This window comes from Rana temporaria, chromosome 8 (genome assembly GCF_905171775.1).
Source record: "Rana temporaria chromosome 8, aRanTem1.1, whole genome shotgun sequence".
NCBI lineage: Eukaryota > Metazoa > Chordata > Amphibia > Anura > Ranidae > Rana > Rana temporaria.
Window position 1 is genome coordinate 67,845,982 of NC_053496.1, and position 18,241 is coordinate 67,864,222.

The 18,241-nt window shown below is 42.1% G+C and overlaps 1 protein-coding gene across 1 annotated transcript in view; it reads right to left on the minus strand.

Annotated features, from left to right (window-relative positions):
• WDR11 (WD repeat domain 11) overlaps positions 1 to 18,241 on the minus strand; it is a 135,395-nt gene that overhangs the window by 27,815 nt on the left and 89,339 nt on the right. The window contains exons 17-22 of the mRNA XM_040361963.1: positions 11,965 to 12,071; positions 10,755 to 10,869; positions 7,180 to 7,351; positions 2,039 to 2,147; positions 1,364 to 1,426; positions 607 to 672 (exon numbers count right to left, since the gene is read on the minus strand). Of these exons, the coding sequence (XP_040217897.1) occupies positions 607 to 672; positions 1,364 to 1,426; positions 2,039 to 2,147; positions 7,180 to 7,351; positions 10,755 to 10,869; positions 11,965 to 12,071 (632 nt within the window). The remainder of the gene's footprint in view (positions 1 to 606; positions 673 to 1,363; positions 1,427 to 2,038; positions 2,148 to 7,179; positions 7,352 to 10,754; positions 10,870 to 11,964; positions 12,072 to 18,241) is intronic.

Sequence of the window (18,241 nt, forward strand, 5' to 3'; positions counted from 1 at the left end):
GGGGCATGCTGATGGGCACATTTTATGTTAAGGGGTGCTGTGATGGTGACACCTGATGTAAAGGGGTGCTGTGATGGGGACACCTGATGTAAAGGGGTGCTGTGATGGGGACACCTGATGTAAAGGGGTGCTGTGATGGGGACACCTGATGTAAAGGGGTGCTGTGATGGGGACACCTGATGTAAAGGGGTGCTGTGATGGGGACACCTGATGTAAAGGGGTGCTGTGATGGGGACACCTGATGTAAAGGGGTGCTGTGATGGGGACACCTGATGTAAAGGGGTGCTGTGATGGGGACACCTGATGTAAAGGGGTGCTGTGATGGGGACACCTGATGTAAAGGGGTGCTGTGATGGGGACACCTGATGTAAAGGGGTGCTGTGATGGGGACACCTGATGTAAAGGGGTGCTGTGATGAAGACACCTGATGTAAAGGGGTGCTGTGATGGGGACACCTGATGTAAAGAAGCTCTGTGATGGGGAAAAATGGGGACTTGAGATTCGGACCTCGGCCCAAAGAAAATTTTAGTGACCGGACCTCCTTGAATTTTAATTCAAGACCCCTGATGTATATGATCACAAGACTAAAGAAAGATATGAATGTACCTTGCCACCAACAGACATCTCTGTGTAAGTGTGAACTCTGGGTCTAGAAGAAGGTCCTTCACGTCACTACAAAGACAAAAGTATTTTATGGTGTTAACATCCTTTACATCTATGTTTTATTGATTCACCATATTACTGTTTAACAATAAATTGCGAGAAACATTGAACGATTTAATGTATCAAATAAATAATGCTGCAAACTCCTCAAATTTTAGGTTTCAATCCTTGAAAAAGAATGAAAAACGTTCTTAAAGTAGTAAAAATTGCAGCATGATGGGACATCCATAAAGCCATTTCTTTGTCCCCTCTGATAGATTTACACTTCTTGTGCCCCTGAAGACGACAAAGAAATTGAAGAGCCTTCCTTACTCTATCCAAACTGTTAAAAATCATTTCATGTTGACAGAATGACTCCTGGCTTTCACAAATATAAAAAGTCCAATACATTTGAACCATCAACACATAACATTTGCTGTTTTACTTCCATTTTAAATGCATTTTTCGGTTTGCAAATAAGAATTTGGTATTTGGCAGCATCCCCCTTTGAGGACAAAACTGTTGGTACGTTTTTTTATTTTAATTAAATATGGTAAAAATAAAATTATTTTCAGTGTTTACATCTTTCAGTAGCCTATAAGAGGCTGTACATGGACATAAGACCAATGCAGTACATTTATGTCATCGTTGATCCCTGTACAAACACAGGCTCCAAGTTATGTCATCCACTCATAATATACTGAAAACATCCGACACTTACTTGGTCAGAGAGTTTATCTGTTGCTGAATCAAGTTTGTCAAATCTTCATGTTCTGGATAGACACTGCAATTAAAAAACACATTCATTAGTCAACTTGGCTTTTGGATTTAAAGCTCATGGGAAATACTGGTAACACTACCAACTCTGAAATCCCCAAGGTCTCGCATCTCTTTTTTTTTTACTGCCGGGAACCATGATTAAGATACATTGGTGTTTGTGCTCCGACAATATCCAATAACCAGAACCAACAGAAAAAAAAGAAATTCTTAAATCAGCATACTTCACTGGGGTTACTTTACTAAAATTGGAGAGTGTAAAATCTGGTGCAGCTCAACATAGAAACCAATCAGCTTCCAGGTTTTATTGTCAAAGCTTAACTGAACAACCTGAAGTTAGAAGCTAATTGGCTATAATGCACAGCTATATTAGATTTTGCACTCTCCAGTTTTAGTAACTCAATCCCAAGCCAAATGTATCCAAGTGTATGAAAGAGTGTCAGTATTGCACCTTTGCAGCCAAGATCAAAATGTAATTCCACATTATCCAAAGCAAGTCAGAATCTTTTTCTGAAGAGAAGTAACACAGACAATAATTTAGATAAGGCCCAAGCGTACAATTGTTCGATTCCCTAGCTTAACATATAAGAGAATAGGGAAAGAAAAACAAACAACTTACACATCTGTAATATCTAAGGAGCATTTCTCCCCCCATGGCTGGTGAATCCAGAAAGCCTTTAACACCAGAGAGGCTCTTGGAAGCAACATGTATGGGCACCACACAGGATCTGAAAAACACAAAATACAGTGTTTTTATTGATGGTCAGTATCTGATGAGTAAAACTAAATTACAGGCAGCTGTGAATAAAGCACCATTTAAAGAAGAACTTTAAATAGTTAAGTTATATAGTTCATTTGGACCAAGCAAACTATTTATTTCAATAAAATACATATATCTATATATAATGGCTTTTGGGGTACCTAGGGATTACTGATAAATGTATGTAATCCCCTGCATAATAAAACTCAGAGTGGGATAGCCAGTATTTTGAATCTATCAAACCCTGAAACCCTGCAACATGCACATGTGTAGACAAGAAACAGGAGAAAGATGATCTGTTCAATCATCTTCTCTTCTCTATTGTCCAATCACAGTCTGCTACTGGAAAACTGACCAAGCAGTATTGCTTAACTGCAGCAAAGATAAGTCAGACCATCTGCCAGGACTGTGCAAATCTTGGAACTGGCAGGACAAACTGAGAAATCCTGTGCATTTTAAAATGTGTATTTAGTAGTTTCACTTAAAGGATAAGTTCACCTTTGGGAACATGTTCCACCTGTTTTCTTTTGTGGGGGGGGGGGGCATGCAACATGTTGCCATTTCTGCAGCTGCTGCCCACTCCACTAGCTGTCGTGACAGCAAGCAGGGGATCTCCCCCCACCCCCCTTGCTGTCACCATTTTGAAAAAGACGTAGCATTATGGGGTCCTGCCCACATCATTTATTTACAGAGATCTGTAAATGGAAAACTACAAGTACCAGCAGACTTTGCAGCTGTCAGCTTGTAGTTTCAATAATCTACCACGGCGCTGTTGAGCACTCTGGTAGTTCATTGTCTGAGTATCTGTCTGCATCTACAAGATACGAGCAGACAGATACACTTCTAGTCTGCAGGAGTCCTGCATGGCACCCACAGTCGGCTTATTGCAGGTGCAATGCTTTACAGGCTTCAAGTAAAAAAAGAATCAACATTTTTTACCTGCAAAAAGGTGTATCTATTAAACAAAAGATCTAAAAACAGGATTTTTAGAACAGCTTACCTGTAAAATCCTTTTCTTGGAGTATACCACGGGACACAGAGCCATTCATTACATAATGTGTTAAAGGGTCACCAGCAGTGATTGGACACTGGCACAACCAATTGAAGATAGTTCCCCTCCATATAACCGCTCCCATCGGGGAAAGTACCTCAGTTTTGTAGCAAAGCAGTAAGGTTCCCTCAAGGAGGGGGGGGGACCTCTGTGCCCCGTGGTGTACTCCAAGAAAATAATTTTACAGGTAAGCGGTTATAAAAATCCTGTTTTCTTTATTTCACACCATGGGACACAAAGCCATTCATTACATAATGGGGCGTCCCAGAGCAATGCTCAATAAAGCGTGGGAGACACAGATCAAGCAGGCCGCCACGGACAAGAAGCCCTATACTGCTGCCTGCAGCACACTTCGCCCAAAGGCGGCATCCTCATGTCCTTTTACATCTATTTGATAGAATTTGGAAAATGTGTGGACTGAAGACCAAGTTGCAGCTTTACAAATCTGAGCCAATGAAGCCTGGTGATGCACTGCCCATGAAGCACTTATCGCCCTGGTAAAGTGCGCCTTAACCGGAAAAGTCCTGTTCTTTAAACCATAAGCTTGAATAATTGTTTGTCGAATCCACCTGGAGATGGTGGATTTTGATGCTGCTTGTTCTTTCTTGGGACCATCTGTCAAATTAAACAAAACATCTGTTTTGCATATCTGAGCGGTTGCCTGCAGATACACCTTTACTACTCTCACTACATCTAGAGAGTGCAATAATTTTTCCTCCGCGGATCCGGAAAAAAAAAAGAAGGCAGAACAATGTCCTGATATAAATGAAAAGCCGACACCACGTAAGGTAAAAGGAAGGATGGGGTCGTAGTACAATTTTGTCTTTGTGACAAATTAAATAAAGGCTCTTTACAAGAAAGAGCTGCTAATTTAGATACTATTTTAGCAGAAGAGATAGCAATCAAAAAGGCCAATTTCCTGCTTAAAAGAATTAAAGTAATCTGGTGAATAGGTTCAAAAGGTTGCTTTTGCAATACTGACAATCCCAAATTCAAATCCCATGGGCACAAGGGAGACTTGACTGGTGGATTTATCCGCAGTACCCCCTGAATGAACGCCCGAACTAGGGAATGAGATGCCAGTGGTCTTTGAAAAAAGACTGATAGAGACGATATTTGACCCTTAATGGTACTAAGGGCTAATTTCATATCCACTCCTAACTGGCAAAGAACCCCCAATCATTATATATATTTTTTATTCCAACACCCTAGAGAATAAAATGGTGGTTGTTGCAATACTTTAGGTCACACTGTATTTGCGCAGCGGTCTTACAAGTGCACTTTTTTTGGGAAAAATACAAATTGGCCCAGGAGGCCCTGGTACGCCGAGATCATAAATATGACGATAGGAAAACCTTGGGTGCTTCCACTACGTCATGACCTGCTGTCATAGGGTCCAGTGTTCCATTCTTCCTTACAGAAGCTAAATTTGACGGTCGGGCTACTGAGACACACATTTTGAAAAAACGAGGGCTCTCCGGTCCAGTTCTTTCTACACTCATTAATGCTAGAAAGCCAGCCTCCAGGATTATCTACTACAGAGTCTGGAAGGCGTATGTTTCCTGTTGTGAATCCAGAGGATGGAATCCTCTAAAGCAGGGATTCTCAAACTACGGCCCTCCAGCTGTTGTAGAACTACACATCCCATGAGGCATTGTAACACACTGACATTCACAGACATGACTAGGCATGATGGGAATTGTAGTTCCTGAACAACTGGAGGGCCGTAGTTTGAAGACCCATACTTTAAAGTATGCCATAAGTAGGATTCTTGCCTTTTGCCAAATAGGAATGTATATAAAAATTAGCCCCGGAGTACCATCAAGGGTCAAATATCGGCTCTATCAGTCTTTTTCCAGAGACCGCTGGCATATCATTCCCTAGTCTGGGCATTCATTCAGGGAGTACTGCGCATAAATCTGCCAGTCAAGTCGCCCTTGTGTCCCAGGGATTTGAACCTAGTATTATCAGTCTTGCAACAGCAACCTTTTGAACCTATCCGCCATAATCATTTGATTCTTTTAAGCAGGAAATTTGCCTTTTTTGATTGCTCCCTCTTCTGCTAGAAGAGTATCGGAGTTAGCAGCTCTTTCTTGTAAAGAGCATTATTTAAGTTATCACAAAGAAAAAATTGTACTACGCCCTCATCCTACCTTTCTTCCAAAGGTGGTGTCAGCGGTTCATTTAATTTAAATCAAGACATATTGTTTTGCCTTCCTTTTTCCTGAACCGTGGACAGCGGGGGAAAAATTATTGCACTCTTTAGATGTAGTGAGAGCAGTAAAAGTTTATCTGCAGGCAACGGCTCAGATACGTAAAACAGATGTTTTGTTTATTGTGCCAGATGGTCCCAAGAAGGGCCACCCGGCATCAAAATCCACAATTGCTAGGTGGATTCGACAAGTAATTGTTAAAGCTTATGGTTTAAGAAATAAGGTTCCTCCTTTTCCTGTTAAGGCGCACTCGACCAGGGCAATAAGTGCTTCATGGGTAGTTCATCACCAGGCTTCGATGGCTCAGATCTGTAAAGCTGCAACCTGGTCTTCAGTCCATACATTTATCAAATTCTATCAAATAGATGTAAGAGGACATGAGGATTCTGCCTTCAGGCGTAGTGTGCTGCAGGCAGTGGTCTAGGGCTTCTTGTCCGTTGATTGATCTGTGTTTCCCACCCTTCATATTGAGCATTTCTCTGGGACATCCCACCATGTAATGATTAAGGCTCTGTGTTCCATGGTGTACAATAAATAAAGTAAGATTTTTAATAACAGCTTACCTGTAAAATCCTTTTCTTTGAGTACACCACGGGACACAGAGTTCCCCCCCTTCTTGGGAACCTTACTGCTTTGCTACAAAAGCAAAAGGTACTTCCTGTATGGGAGGAGTTATATGGAGGGGAACTTGTTCTCATTGGTTGTGCCAGTGTCCAATCACCTCCGGTGACCCATACAACCCACTATGTAATGATTAAGGCTCTGTGTCCCATGGTGTACGCAAAGAAAAGGATTTTACAGGTAAAATTCCTAATATTTGCCTCTTCTAAGGGGAACTTCGGTCTGGTCACATGATTACCCCAGCGGCTGGCTTCAGTAATTTTTTTTTTTAGTAAATCAGCGCCACTGTACACCTCCTACATAAAGCACAGTCTCTGCCTGGGTTCACACTAATGTGATACGGGAACCAGAGTGATTCTAGTGCCGGTTTCCACATAACATCTCCCTCACGGGGAAGTTCACACTGCCCTCTGCGAACTGCTGCGGGTGTCAATACAAAGTTCATGACAGTCCCAGATCGCAGTGCAAACTGAATTTGGACAGGAATCGGATCGCATGGGTGCGGGGGGGGGGGGGGGGAGAAGGTTTGCATGCGAATCAAATGCAAGTTCAGTTGATCAGACATCGGATGTGATCGGCACAGCAATGTGGTGAAAATAACTTGCAATGTGAACCAAGGCTCCAGAACAGTAGCTATGACTAAGCACTAGTTTCAGTGCAAAACGCGTCAGCAATCAGGTTTTATTTTATTTTGCTGTGACTTGTAGTGCTGTCCTTTTAATAAAAGGCTACAATTTGTTCAGAGTGCGGCTGTCCAGAGACAATCTTTGTTCCTGCTTTGCCTGCACCTGAGTTGTCTGCAACGGAGGATATTCATCTGGGTTCCCACCTGGAGCGGCTATTCCCTTTTCCGCTCCAGAACAGTAGTTGCTTAAAAGGTTGTCCAAAACTTGAGCACAGTTCTGACCGACTTCTTTAATGTTTAAAGCCACCCACACATTGAGCACATACGTGCCACAACATACACAAGAGGAAAGCACAGAAACTAAATTTCCGAAAGAGAGAGGAGGAATGAGAGAGTTCATAAATTTTGTACATGTTCCTTGTATTTGACAGTTAAAGTTTCAAGCTTGACTGCTTATAACCACAATAAAAAAACATGGATTTTATAATACCTATCAGCTCTTGCTCATCCATTCTGAAGTTTGAAAACTTCATAGACATTTCCAGTACTCTGATACAGCCGTCATCACAGGCCAAGATGACCTTGTCTGATGAGCACCAGTCTACATCCAAGACTCGATAATTCACGTTCCTCCCAGTACGAAGGCTGCTCACCATCTGAATCTAATGGACACAAAAATACAGCATTATATACACAACACAATGTTTAGTAAACAAATTCATAGTCTCTACCTGAAGAGAAATGCAGAATAATGTGTAAAATACAACACTAAGGTCCCTTTCACACTGGGGCGGGAGGTGCGCTATTTTTAGCGGCGCTAGACCGTCGGAATTGCGGCGGTATTCGGCCGCTAGCTGTGCGTTTTTAACCCCCGTTAGCGGCCAAAAAAGGTTAATATCTGCAGAGGTGCATTTCCGACAGTATTACCGCGGTTTCCCATTGCTTTCAAAGGGAAGGAGCGGTGGAGGAGCGGTAAACACACTGCTCCTTCACTGCTCCAAAGATGCTGCTAGCAGGACCTTTGGAGCGGTCCTGGGCTTTCACACAGACTTCAGGGCAGGCGTTTTTCTGCCATATTTAGGCGCTATTTTTAGCACTAAAACGCCTGAAAAACTCCTCAGTATGAAAGGGGTCTAACAGTGTTTTTTTTTTTTACAGACTCTGGTGAATGACCCTATAGTAATCACAATAGTAACAATATTACATTGTTGCATTTTTCCTCTGTTTACGTTTGCAAAGATTTCTACTACCTTTCATTTTCATTATGTTAATTAATTTTAATTAAGTTTATTAAATATTTTAGAGCACATCATAACATTTCTTTATATGTAGTTTGAACAACAGTGACACCTGCAGGACAATTAACAAACTCACAACTGCAAAGAGGAATTTCCTTTTGAATATCACAAACTACCTTTTTATATAGCAATACCCGGATGTCAGACATGAGCATATACAGTTACAAATATATTTAAATTATATGCATATATCCTTTATGCCTTAACACTGGACAAAAAAAAAAATCCTAGTTATCTGCAGCAACAATGCACTGTGCCAGTACTGCAGAGCTCTTGGGGGTTAATTTACTAAAACTGGAGCAGACAGATTCTGGAAGAGCTGTGAATAGCAACCAACCAGCTTCTAGCTTTAGTGTGTTCAGTTACCCACTTAAGGACCAGGCCTATTTCTGACATTTTATTGCTTACAAGTTGAAATCAGTATTTTTTTATAGAAAACCCCCCAAACACTATATATCTTTTTATAGTGAAGGCTCTGGAGAATAAAATTGTGGTCAGTGCAATATTTTATGTCACACGGAATTTGCACAGTGGTCTTGCAAACGCTATTCAAAAAAACAAAACAAAAACTCTACAGTAAAGCTAGCCCAATATTTTGTATATTGTGGAAGAAGTTATGCTGAGTAAATAGATACTTAACATGTTACGGAATGGCGACAAACTACAGTACTTAAAAATCTCTGCTTTAAATATTTTTAATGGTTACCAGTTTAGAGTTGCAGAGGAGGTCTTTTGCTAGAATTATTGCTCTCACTCTGACGATCGCGGCGATACCTCACATGTGTTTACATTTGTAAGCGTGACTTACGTATGCGTTTTCTTTGGTGCGTGAGCTCGCGGGGACTGGGAGTTCTTTAACCACTTACCCCCCGGACCATATTGCTGCCCAAAGACCAGAGTACTTTTTGCGATTCGGGACTGCGTCGCTTTAACAGACAATTGCGCGGTCGTGCGACGTGGCTCCCAAACAAAATTGGCGTCCTTTTTTTCCCACAAATAGAGCTTTCTTTTGGTGGTATTTGATCACCTCTGCGTTTTTTATTTTTTGCGCTATAAACAAAAATAGAGCGACAATTTTGAAAAAAATGAATATTTTTTACTTTTTGCTGTAATAAATATCCCCCAAAAATATATAAAAAAACATTTTTTTTCCTCAGTTTAGGCCGATACGTATTCTTCTACATATTTTTCGTAAAAAAAATCGCAATAAGCGTTTATTGATTGGTTTGCGCAAAAGTTATATCGTTTACAAAATAGGGGGTATTTTTATGGCATTTTTATTAATATTTTTTTTACTAGTAATGGCGGCGATCAGCGTTTTTTTTTTCGGTATTGCGACATTATGGCGGACACTTCGGACATTTTTGACACATTTTTGGGACCATTGGCATTTTTATAGCGATCAGTGCTATAAAAATGCATTAGATTACTATAAAAATGCCACTGGCAGTGAAGGGGTTAACACTAGGGGGCGGGGAAGGGGTTAAGTATGCCTGGGTGTGTTCTTACTGTGGGGGGGGGGGTGGCCTCACTAGGGGAAACACTGATTTTCTGTTCATACATTGTATGAACAGAAAATCAGCATTTCCCCTGCTGACAGGAACGAGAGCTGTGTGTTTACACACACAGCTCCCGTTCCCCGCTCTGTACCGAGCGATCGCGTGTGCCCAGCGGCGATCGCGCCCGCCGGGCACACGCACGGGAGTCGGGGGCGAGCGGGGAGCGCGCGCGCCTCCGGCGGCGCGCACGCGCCCCCTAGTGGCGGCTATACGATAGGACGTATAGCTACGGGCTCTCACCCAGGAGAGCCGACCTGCCGCCGTATAATGACGGTGCGCGGTCGGCTAGTGGTTAAAACACTGTCCCTTAAAAAAAAAAAAAAAAAATTATTGCGGTCACAAGGAATGTAAACACCCACTGTGACAGTAATAGGCAGTGACAGGTCAGGAGTCTAAATGACCCCAGATCCCTCCTTTGCACCAAAATTGGATTTTTTTTTTTTTAATACTGGGGACTTTTTTTTAAATCTGCGCCGTTGGCAACCGAGTAAACCGAAAAAACCCCCAAAAAACGGTTACTACATCCGAGACCCAATCAAAGCCAAATCCGGCTTTATACCAGTGGACGGGAGATCCAGGCGGAGCGGCAAGGGTTATACCAGGCATCACCCTGGTACAACCACTTTCTCAAAGTGATGTACAGGTACATTGTTTCGTGGGAAGTGGTAGTAAAGGTCTTTTAACGACTTATACCTACAGGTTACCATATACTAAAACTTACCTGTAGGTACAGTAAATATCTCCTAGCCGTGCACTGTTTATGAGATATTTACTATGGCGCATGCGCACTGCGCTCTCAATGGCCAACAAGCCATCCATAAAGAAAGTTGTGTCGTGCCCGTAACCATTGCAGTTTGGTCAGTGGAACAGCTGCAGCCCACGGACCCAGAAGGAAGAGCGAGTGAAGATAGAAGCCCTGGGGAGCCATGATAGCGCTGCACTGGAGGGCTTCGTTTTCAGGCAAGTCGTTAATAATGTGCTAGTATGAGATGCATACTAGCACAATATGATGTTAGCTTGCAGGAAGAAGATTTTTTTGTTTTATTTTTTTTGTGGTTTACTACCTTTCTACATTTTTAAAGTGACCACTAGGCGATTGGTTACTATGCACAGCTGCTCTAGATTTTTTTCTGCTCTGGTCTTCACAAATGCACCTTTTGGAATATTATACTATATAAAAAAAAAAAAAAAAAAAGAAGAACAGTTACCTCTTTGGTATCCCAAACCTCAGCTCCATCACTATACAGCACAATTAGCTTCTGGTTCCCCTTTCCTGGAGCAAATCGGATTTTCCGCACACAGTTCCGGTGTGTAGGTACTCCCCTAAAATAAATGAGAGCATACCAAATTGCTCACAGCTTAGCACACATTACAATGCATGATAGAGATCACAGCATGCTTACAAAGGTCACTTATCCCATTAACCCACTTAGAACATTACATTTAGTACCAAGCAGCAATAAAAGGCACTAACTGCTGATGAATTTTAATTAGCAATGAATCTGGGTGAACAGATGCATTACAGATCAATGGGTTTTTCCTCAGCTTTCGGGATAACACATATTTGTAGATTTTAATCAGAGGCTTGTTCAACATGAAGCACCACATTAAATGAGATCCAATAATGTGCTTAAACAATTACCATGATAAATACATTTATAATGTCTCAGAGCTTAGACTCAGTTTCAAGTCACAAGGAAGCTGCATCATGATGGGTATTACATATCAAAGGGTTTTCTTTCACAATGTTTTTTTTTTTTTTTTTTTAAAGGAAAAAAATAAAAAAGTTTGCATTCAGAGGAACCAGTTGAAAGACATCTGTGTCAGGTATGATACTTTACGTTAGACCAGACCATCCATATCACAATCGATTGGGTCTTTTATAGACCATAATCAACAAACCGTAACAGTAGCAAGGTGCCAATGGGACAGTACGATCCCCTAGGGATGTGAATAGAAGTATGGCTCCAAGTACATACACAGAAAATGGGCACTAATGAAAGTGTTTTCATGCCAATTGGAACCCTCCAATTGCTAATTTTCATATAAAAAAAAATCAGCTTGGTTGCTGCGGGTAACAAGAATACTTTTACCACTTTAATAAATGACATGTGTATACAACACTACCAAAAAGAGAAATAACCTTGTGGTGTATACTAATCGCACTGAAGGAGGGCTTTGCTGTAAGAAAGGTACACACATTATGATCTCAGTGTATACAAATCAGAGTTTGACATTATTTCTAGGGCCACTCAAAACCAACGTGTCAGTTTTTGGTGAACAAGGTCATTAAAAATAAATAAATCAATCATCACGTTAAAAAAAGGATTTATACAGATCAGATGTGCTTCGAACATATACTGTAGATAGATTTAGAATATTGTCAGTCCTGAGCGATGAAATAAGAATGCCTCTTACCTGGACATGCGGCCTTTTAGGTCCCAGAAGTTTAGGTTCCCATCAACATCTCCCAAAACCAAGATGTCACCTTTCCAGGCAATGCATGAAATGCTCCCCATGCTGCCCTGCACAATACAAAACAAAATTCTGCTCAATTCAAAACTGCTGAATACCAGACATATCTCTATAAATTCTCCATTCAATACATTTAAAAGCAAGCATGCACCAGGACAGACTTGTTTAGAGCACTATCCCTCCCTCTCCCATACAGATAGCTGGATTCAGAGACCTTTACGCCGGCGTATCAGTAGATATGCCGTCGTAACTCTGAATCTACGCAGTCGTAAATTTAAGCGTATTCTGGAAACCAGATACGCTTAAATTAGGCTAAGATACGAGCGGCGTAAGTCTCCTACGTCGTCGTATCTTAGGGTGCATATTTACGCTGGCCGCTAGGTGGCGCTTCCGTTGTTTTCCGCGTCGAATATGCAAATGAGCAAGATACGCCGATTCACGAACGTATGTGCACCCATTCCCTAGGTGGCGCAGCCCATGCGAGGTATGGACGTCGGAACAGGCCTATCTTTTTACGTCGTTTGAGTAAGTCGTACGCGAATCGGGCTGGACGTAATTTACATTAACGTCGAAACGGCGTACTTTGGAGCAATGCACACTGGGATATGTCCACGGACGGCCAATCACGTTGGATCACCAGTCATTAACACAAAACTCGCCCCCCTGTTCCACATTTGAATTTGGTGCGCTTAGGCCGGCTCATTTACGCTACGCCGCCGTAACTTAGGAGGGAAGTGCTTTGTGAATACAGCACTTGCCTCTCTGACTTACGGCAGCGTAGCGTATATGTGATACGCTACGCCGCCTCAAAGTTATGCCAGTGTATCTGAATTTAGCTAAGAGTGTACAGGAGACATGTACCAGACAGATGCAGGCACTCCAGTTTACTATCTAGTATCATAGAGACCCATCAGTAATTTTACAAGTCTGCGGAAATAAAATTAGACTCATAACTGTGTAATATATCTCTCTCTCTCTATACACACACACACACACATATATATATACACACACACATACACACTGTATACATACACACACACACACACACACACACACACACACACACACACACACACACATATATATATATATATATATATATATACAGTGAGGAAAATAAGTATTTGAACACCCTGCTATTTTGCAAGTTCTCCCACTTGGAAATCATGGAGGGGTCTGAAATTGTCATCGTAGGTGCATGTCCACTGTGAGAGACATAATCAAAAAAAATTCCAGAAATCACAATTTATGATTTTTTAACTATTTATTTGTATGATACAGCTGCAAATAAGTATTTGAACACCTGTCTATCAGCTAGAATTCTGACCCTCAAAGACCTGTTAGTCTGCCTTTAAAATGTCCACCTCCACTCCATTTATTATCCTAAATTAGATGCACCTGTTTGAGGTCATTAGCTGCATAAAGACACCTGTCCACCCCATACAATCAGTAAGAATCCAACTACTAACATGGCCAAGACCAAAGAGCTGTCCAAAGACACTAGAGACAAAATTGTACACCTCCACAAGGCTGGAAAGGGCTACGGGGAAATTGCCAAGCAGCTTGGTGAAAAAAGGTCCACTGTTGGAGCAATCATTAGAAAATGGAAGAAGCTAAACATGACTGTCAATCTCCCTCGTACTGGGGCTCCATGCAAAATCTCATCTCGTGGGGTCTCAATGATCCTAAGAAAGGTGAGAAATCAGCCCAGGACTACACGGGAGGAGCTGGTCAATGACCTGAAAAGAGCTGGGACCACCGTTTCCAAGGTTACTGTTGGTAATACACTAAGACGTCATGGTTTGAAATCATGCATGGCACGGAAGGTTCCCCTGCTTAAACCAGCACATGTCAAGGCCCGTCTTAAGTTTGCCAATGACCATTTGGATGATCCAGAGGAGTCATGGGAGAAAGTCATGTGGTCAGATGAGACCAAAATAGAACTTTTTGGTCATAATTCCACTAACCGTGTTTGGAGGAAGAAGAATGATGAGTACCATCCCAAGAACACCATCCCTACTGTGAAGCATGGGGGTGGTAGCATCATGCTTTGGGGGCGTTTTTCTGCACATGGGACAGGGCGACTGCACTGTATTAAGGAGAGGATGACTGGGGCCATGTATTGCGAGATTTTGGGCAACAACCTCCTTCCCTCAGTTAGAGCTTTGAAGATGGGTCGAGGCTGGGTCTTCCAACATGACAATGACACGAAGCACACAGCCAGGATAACCAAGGAGTGGCTCTGTAAGAAGCATATCAAGGTTCTGGCGTGGCCTAGCCAGTCTCCAGACCTAAACCCAATAGAGAATCTTTGGAGGGAGCTCAAACTCCGTGTTTCTCAGCGACAGCCCAGAAACCTGACTGATCTAGAGAAGATCTGTGTGGAGGAGTGGGCCAAAATCCCTCCTCCAGTGTGTGCAAAAACTACAAGAAACGTTTGACCTCTGTAATTGCAAACAAAGGCTACTGTACCAAATATTAACATTGATTTTCTCAGGTGTTCAAATACTTATTTGCAGCTTTATCATACAAATAAATAGTAAAAAAAAAATCATACATTGTGATTTCTGGATTTTGTTTTTTTTGATTATGTCTCTCACAGTGGACATGCACCTACGATAACAATTTCAGACCCCTCCATGATTTCCAAGTGGGAGAACTTGCAAAATAGCAGGGTGTTCAAATACTTATTTTCCTCACTGTATATACATACATACATACATACATACACATATGATATAAAAAGTCTACACACCACTGTTAAAATGTCAGGTTTCTTTATTGTAGAAAAATGAGACAAAGATCATTTCAGAACTTTTTCCACCTTAAGGCTCGGTTCACACTGCGATATGGGAACCCTGCGAATCCATTGCGGGTTCCGGCATCGCATGTCTCCCGGCAGCAGCTCACACTGTCCTATGCAAACTGCTGGGAGTGTCAATTGAAAGTTAATGACACCCCCAAATCATTTCACATGCAAACTGCAAATCCGGACAGGAAACGGATCACATGGGTGTGAACACTCATGTGATCACATTCTGCTGGGGACCAAAAAAAAAAGGGTCCTGTGCGAGTTTGGTCCGAATGCGATGCAGATTCAGCCATACTATCTGTATGGCTAAAATCACTTTGCACAGAGGTGCCATGTGACTTGCACTGCAGTGCGAATCACATTCGATCTCGAACATTGCACCAGTGGAAACCAGACCTTAAATGTGACCTACAAACTGTACAACTCAGTTAAAACAACAAACTTTTAGGTGGATGGAAGTATAAAAAAAAAAAAACAACAACAAGATTATGGTTTCATTACTGTGCACACCCTTAAAACTAATACTTTGTTGAAGCACCTTTTGATTTTATTACAGCACTCAGTCTTTTTGGGTACGAGTCCATCAGCATGGCACGTCTTGACTTGGCAATATTTGTCCACTCTTCTTTGCAAAATCACCCCAAATCTGTCAGATTTCAAGGGGAATCTCCTGTACACAGCCCTCTTCAGATCACCCCACAGATTTTCATTCAGATTCAGGTCTGGGCTCTGGCTGGGCCGTTCCAAAACTTGAATCTTCTTCTGGTGAAGTCATTTCTTTGTTGATTTGGATGTATGCTTTGGGTCGTTGTCATGCTGAAAGATGAAGTTCATCTGGAACTGTTCATAATTCCCTTTACCCCGACTACGGCCCCTGTTCCAGCTGAAGAAAAACCGCTCCAAAGCATGACGCTAGGGTGTTCTATTGGTCATGTGCAGTGTTGGTTTTACTGCAAAACATATCTTTTGCAATTATGTGCAAAAAAGTTCAACCTTGGTTTCATCAGACCAGAACACATTTTCCCACATGATTTTGGGAGATTTCAGATGTGTTTTTGCAAAATTTATCCGGGCTTGGATGTTTTACTTCGCAAGAAAAGACTTCCGTTTTGCCACTTTACCCCATAGCCCAGACATATGAAGAATACAGGAGATTGTTGTCACATGTACCACCCAGCCAGTACTTGCCAGATATTCCTGTAGCTTCTTTAAATGTTGCTTCAGGCCTCTTGGCAGCCTCCCTGACTAGTTTTCTTCTCGTCTTTTCATAAATTTTGGAGGGATGTCCAGTTCTTGATAATGTCACTGTTGTGCCATATTTTCTCCACTTGATGATAACGGTCTTCACCGTGTCCCATGGTATATCTACTGCCTTGGAAATATGTTTGTACCCTTCTCCTGACTGATACCTTAATGATATCCCTCTGATTCTTTGGAAGCTCTCTGCAGACCATTGCTTTTGCAGTAGGATGTGACTAAGAAAAATGTCAGGAAAGACCTACTAGAACAGCTGAACTTTATTTAGGGTTAATCAGAGGCACTTTAAAATGATGGCAGGTGTGTACTGACTCCTATTTAACATCAGTTGCTTAAGGCCCCTTTCACACATACGTCATTCGTCCATTTGTTGACGGATGAAAAACCGACATCAATGCATTCCTATGGAAAAACAGATGACAACGGCTGATCATTCATTTGCATCAGTTTTCATCCGCTTCCGTCAACATCCGTTTTTCGTGAATGGATGAAAGCCCAAATTTTCAGCCGTCAAAAAATGGAACAGACGAAAAATGAATGTGAGCGGATGACATCCACTGTTTTTTTTTTTCTTTCACATTTTTTTTTTTGCATTCAGCGGATCATTTATCGGTTGTTAAGGATGTGGCGGCCGGGTTCCCGCCCCCTCCTTAGCAACCAGCTATATACAGTCTCATTTTTTTTAAATCACAGAAACGAAAGATGAAGGCATTTTCTGGAGTACTGTAATCTTTACGACTTGTAATACCTGAAGTAGTATTACACTTCATAACACACAGCATGCATTTACCATATAAAATATATTATGATGATTGCATTAATGTTTAACACTAAGCATCTTAAAACAAAAGTTTTTAACTATGACTATCCATATTAAAGCGCTTGCAGAAGTTAGGAAAGTTTTGAGGTCTTGCTATAGTCTGCTGCATTCCCAGGAGCGCCATTAGACTGAATGCTCACACTTCGCTAATGTGCCGCTGACCCAACAGATATAATGTTAGCACAATATATGACAGCGATTACAGCACATCTATGCCATAAAAGTGCCAATACCTGCTCAACAATGTATGATTCAGGAAGCTCTAAAGAAGACATTATCGTCACAAGTAATCTCACCAATAGCTCCATTATGGGAGGAGAAGTAACAGCAGACCATAGAACAGGAGCTGCATGAGGACAAGGACAGTGAAGAATATGTTACCGACTCAGACATTATTCCACTTTGCAGCAAAACTTGGATAACACATACTTTATATTTCCAACATGTTCCATTCACATAGCATAACCTTAAATATATGCTGCATTCATCTGCGTACAACCCACACGTCCCCCCTGAAATAAAATCAAGTCTGTGCAGGGGTGCACCTAGAGCATTTGGCACCCGGGGGTGGATTCTATATCTGCCCTCCCCATGGTAAAATGTAAAGACACCCCACTGTGCCCCCTGAATCCTTCAATATCTTTTTGTCACTACTGTGTACCCCCTCTCCAGAACTGCACCTCTGGACCTCTTTACATTACACAGCACCCTGCATCTCTGGACCCCTTTACATTACACAGCACCCTGCACCCCTTTACATTACACAGCACCCTGCATCTCTGGACCCCTTTACATTACACAGCACCCTGCATCTCTGGACCCCTTTACATTACACAGCACCCTGCACCCCTTTACATTACACAGCACCCTGCACCACTGGACCCCCTTACATTACACAGCACCCTGCATCTCTTGACCCCTTTATATTACACAGCACCCTGCACCACTGGACCCTTTTACATTACCCAGCACCCCTTTACATTACACAGCACCCTGCATCTCTGGACCCCTTTACATTACACAGCACCCTGCACCACTGGACCCCCTTACATTACACAGAACCCTGCATCTCTTGACCCCTTTATATTACACAGCACCCTGCACCACTGGACCCTTTTACATTACACAGCACCCTGCACCCCTTTACATTACACAGCACCCTGCATCCCTTTACATTACACAGCACCCTGCACCCCTTTACATTACACCCTTGTACCTCTGGACCCCTTTACATTACACAGCACCCTGCACCCCTATACATTACACCCTTGTACCTCTGGACCCCTTTACATTATACAGCACCCTGCACCTTTGGACCCCTTTACATT